Source organism: Ascaphus truei, chromosome 7, assembly GCF_040206685.1.
Source record: "Ascaphus truei isolate aAscTru1 chromosome 7, aAscTru1.hap1, whole genome shotgun sequence".
Classification (NCBI taxonomy): domain Eukaryota; kingdom Metazoa; phylum Chordata; class Amphibia; order Anura; family Ascaphidae; genus Ascaphus; species Ascaphus truei.
The window spans coordinates 23,498,790-23,503,789 of NC_134489.1; the positions used below are offsets into that span (position 1 = coordinate 23,498,790).

A 5,000-nucleotide genomic window follows, 5' to 3' on the forward strand; every position below is an offset into this window, starting at 1 on the left:
ATTAGAAGGTGGTGACAGGTATGTGTCCCTGATGCCTGTGTATTAGAAGGCGGTGAGAGTTATGTGTCCCTGATGTCTGTGTATTAGAAGGTTGTGAGAGGTATGTGTCCCTGATGTCTGTGTATTAGAAGGTGCTGAGAGGTATGTGTCCCTGATGACTGTGTATTAGGAGGGGGTGAGAGGTATGTGTCCCTGATGTCTCTATTAGGAGAGAGGTATGTGTCCCTGATGCCTGTGTATTAGAAGGTGGTGAGAGGTATGTGTCCCTGATGTCTGTGTATTAGAAGGAGGAGAAAGGTATGTGTCCCTCATGTCTGTGTATTAGAAGGTGGTGAGAGGTATGTGTCCCTGATGTCTGTGTATTAGAAGGTGGTGAGAGGTATGTGTCCCTGATGCCTGTGTATTAGAAGGTGGTGAGAGGTATGTGTCCCTGATGTCTCTATTAGGAGGAGAGAGGTATGTGTCCCTGATGTCTCTATTAGGAGGAGAGAGGTATGTGTCCCTGATGTCTGTGTATTAGAAGGTGGTGAGAGGTATGTGTCCCTGATGTCTGTGTATTAGAAGGTGGTGAGAGGTATGTGTCCCTGATGTCTGTGTATTAGAAGGTGGTGAGAGGTATATGTCCCTGATGTCTGTGTATTAGAAGGTTGTGAGAGGTATGTGTCCCTGATGTCTGTGTATTAGAAGGTGCTGAGAGGTATGTGTCCCTGATGACTGTGTATTAGGAGGGGGTGAGAGGTATGTGTCCCTGATGTCTCTATTAGGAGGAGAGAGGTATGTGTCCCTGATGCCTGTGTATTAGAAGGTGGTGAGAGGTATGTGTCCCTGATGTCTGTGTATTAGAAGGAGGAGAAAGGTATGTGTCCCTGATGTCTGTGTATTAGAAGGTGGTGAGAGGTATGTGTCCCTGATGTCTGTGTATTAGAAGGTGGTGAGAGGTATGTGTCCCTGATGCCTGTGTATTAGAAGGTGGTGAGAGGTATGTGTCCCTGATGTCTCTATTAGGAGGAGAGAGGTATGTGTCCCTGATGTCTGTGTATTAGAAGGTGGTGAGAGGTATGTGTCCCTGATGTCTGTGTATTAGAAGGTGGTGAGAGGTATGTGTCCCTGATGTCTGTGTATTAGAAGGTGGTGAGAGGTATATGTCCCTGATGTCTGTGTATTAGAAGGTGGTGAGAGGTATGTGTCCCTGATGCCTGTGTATTAGAAGGTGGTGAGAGGTATGTGTCCCTGATGTCTGTGTATTAGAAGGTGGTGAGAGGTATGTGTCCCTGATGTCTGTGTATTAGAAGATGGTGAGAGGTATGTGTCCCTGATGTCTGTGTATTAGAAGGTGGTGAGAGGTATGTGTCCCTGATGTCTCTATTAGGAGGAGAGAGGTATGTGTCCTTGATGTCAGTGTTTTTAAAATATTTATTTCCGATGTATATGTAAGCATGTGTTAGTAATGTCTCTGTAGATACATACTCTTGGTGTCCCTATGGTTCCAGGTGTGTGTGTGTTCCTGTTGTCCCTGCTGGTCTTGGTGTCCCTATGCTTCCAGGTGTGTGTTCCAGGTGTATGTAATCTCGGTGTCCCTATGCTTCCAGGTGTGTGTTCCAGGTGTATGTAATCTTGGTGTCCCTATGGTTCCAGGTGTGTGTTCCTGGTGTCCCTGTGGTTCCAGGTGTATGTAATCTCGGTGTCCCTATGGTTCCAGGTGTGTGTTCCTGGTGTCCCTATGGTTCCAGGTGTGTGTTCCTGGTGTCCCCTGTGGTTCCAGGTGTATGTAATCTCGGTGTCCCTGTGGTTCCAGGTGTGTGTTCCAGGTGTATGTCATCTTGGTGTCCCTATGGTTCCAGGTGTGTGTGTGTTCCTGTTGTCCCTGCTGTTCTTGGTGTCCCTATGCTTCCAGGTGTGTGTTCCAGGTGTATGTCATCTTGGTGTCCCTATGGTTCCAGGTGTGTGTTCCTGGTGTCCCTGTGGTTCCAGGTGTATGTAATCTCGGTGTCCCCGTGGTTCCAGGTATTTGTGCGCACGGATCTTACTTACTTTGTGCGTCGCAATCCACACAGTGCGAGTTTCCTGGGAGGTTGCGGATGGACTGCAGAGCCAAAGCCTCATTCTGGCTGGTGAGACGCGACTGAGCGAGAGGGGGAGAAAGAAGGTCAACTAAAACAGCGAGATCAGCAGGGAGCGCGGGGGCAGTAATGGACTAGCAGAGGCGGCTGCTACGTGGAGTCTGGAGGTGTAGTGTCTGAGCTGTGTATGTCAGGGTGTTCGTAGTGATCTTCCTGCAGCGCTAGGCGGAGGTGCGGTGGCTGAGCTCACAGACCCTCCTCCTCCTCACCTTGTTCTTGCTGCTCTCGCAGGACTGCAGACTGGCCAGAATCTGGCTCTCGACGGCCTGCACCCAGGCGTCCCTCTCTTCGTAGCTGGTGGCTTCAAAGTGCCAGCTCTGACCGGTGAGAGACACAATGATAAACTCAAAGTTCTCCTCTTGCTCTGGAACACAGAAAGAGAGGGAGGGGAGGGAGGCGGGTGTCAATCCAACAGAGGCCCAGTTTCGGGGTCCCCTAGGGTGGTGGAACAGGATGGAGAAGATGATGTGTAATGTTTAAGGGGCCACAATTAGGATGCAGGACGTCGATGCTGTATTCTCGGCTCTGCCTCTGGAAGGATGTGCGATCTTAGGAAGTAACCTATACAATCCCCTCCCCCTACGCTGCCTTATTACCCCTCCCTGAATTGCACCCGGTGTTATAATTCAGGGGTGATAACACCCAGCTCACTGTTTAACCGCGCATTGCGTCAGCTAGTATATAATAAGTCAGTAGGGCTATTATCAGCTACCCCTTAGGTCAGGGTTTTTTAAAACTTTTGTACCTACATCACCCCTAAGGGACCAACAAGGTCCCCAATCGCCCCATACCAATAATTCTATATATGACGTACCGGTACCGTTTCAATATTCTGATTTCATATGCCAGGAAAAGGAATAAGGACATTCCTCGACGTAGGCACAAAGCAAAAATACCACAAGTCAGATACAAATGTCATTTAATGCTCCGAAAAGTGAACAAAAAGAAACCTCAACTTGAAAACAGAAAATAAATAAAAGCACCAAAAATCAGTAGCTCGACTGAAACGTTTAGTATGGGGCTCTCTCCGTGTTACAAGTACGTGTAACGAACAAGAGGGGAAAGAATGGGTGGGTCCCGGCCGACCCGCGCATTCATGTGGCGGGAGATAAAGAAGCGTTCACACGATGTATCAGCCACGTGTTATTTTAATAGAATAAAAGTAATAAAAGGGTACAAATAAAGAATGGAAACGAATGTTTGATGTCTCAAGATTAGATCATTTTTAATATTCCAAAAATTAAATCTTCAACAAATCCCAGCACCTTCTCAATCACCCCCTTCAATCGCTCCCTGAAACTCCTTCAATCACCCCCGGGGGTGAAATCCCCCCTTGGTTAAGAACCCCTGCCTTAGGGGATGGAGGGGGCCTCTGTTATTGGGTCACTAGATGACATTTCCTCTGCTGCCCTCTCTTTGCAGGAACCTTCTCTTACTACAGAAGAGCGAAGTGTCACTAACGCCAATGAACCTAATAAATGAGGCAACAGAAACACACCCAAACCTCACAGGAGGTCCCTTCAGTGGCCATACAGAGAGAGAAGTGGGGAGTATGGGCAGCCCTGGACTGATACACTGGCACACGTGCCCAGTGACAGCTTTGGTGGTATCACTCAGCTGTTAGAATCATGCCACACATTACAAGGAAGGCCGAGTCCCTCATCAACCTTATGAAACACTGTTTTAAACCCCATAAATGCACGCATGGGATGGAAGCAGAATTCAGGGGTGAGCCCCGATCACAGGAAGGGATCTCTTTTAAGGATCCCTTATACAAGCATGGATAAAAACAATGCCCCTGAGGTTGCCTTTGTGCTTTCCTTAAGCATTCTTTCCTTTCCTCCGTGGCTGCCTGGAAGTACCCACTCATATTCTTGTAGGGCTTTCTAGAATGCAAGAAATAGCTGAATGTTCCGAGCACCAACCAACAGGAGGCAGAGAACACGGAACTTTCGCGTGTGATGTAGTTTCATCTCCGCTCGGCTCTTACCGACCTCGCATTGATACGCAGTGTTTCACATGAGAGGGGCTGTTTAGATATCAGCGTATTCTCCATCACATATCCCAAAACTTAAAAAATATATAATCAAAAAATAAATAGATGATACCGTTCTGTGGCTAACGAAATGCTTTTATTTGTGCGAGCTTTCGAGATACACTGATCTCTTCTTCTGGCGATGTTACAATGAATGAAGCAAAAGGTATACTTAAAAACAGTGTCTCTTGGAATGTTATCTGTGCTGGTCCTTCCCCCGGTGTGGATGTGTTTAATGGCTAGAGGGGGCTGAAAGCAAGTGATGGAAGAGTGTGTGTGTATCTGTGTGAATATAAATGAACGGAGAGCCCACAGTATATACAGTGCTTTACAAAAGGTGTGTGTGGAGTGGGAGTATATATAAATGGTGTGGGTAGGTGTGGAAATGTGAGAGATTGTAGCACAACTAAAAGTGTGCGTGGATACTATGTGGTCCCTATAGGTGTATAGGGATGGAAAAACAAGGAGTATTAGTATGTGTAAGAGACAGCTGTATGTGCATACATATAGCACATAGTATCCACACACACTTTTAGTTGTAATTCCACATCTACCCACACCATTTATATCCACTCCCACTCCACACACACCTTTTGTAAAGCACTGTATATAATGTGGGCTCTCCATTAATTTATATTCACACAGATACACACACACACACACACACACACACTTACATCACTTGCTTTCAGGAACCTTTTGACACCTCTAGCCATTAAACACATCCACACCGGGGAAAGGACCAGCACAAATAACATTCCAATAGACACTGTTTTTAAGTATACCTTTTGCTTGCTTCATTCATTGTAACATCGCCGGAAGAAGAGATCAGTGTATCTCGAAAG

At 46.8% G+C, this 5,000-nt stretch overlaps 1 protein-coding gene across 1 annotated transcript in view; it reads right to left on the reverse strand.

Moving 5' to 3' along the window:
* Window positions 1–5,000, reverse strand: part of LOC142498811 (arf-GAP with GTPase, ANK repeat and PH domain-containing protein 1-like) — a 76,944-nt gene that overhangs the window by 45,075 nt on the left and 26,869 nt on the right. The window contains 2 exon segments of the mRNA XM_075607349.1: window positions 2,032–2,122; window positions 2,330–2,484. Coding sequence (XP_075463464.1) covers window positions 2,032–2,122; window positions 2,330–2,484 — 246 coding nt within the window.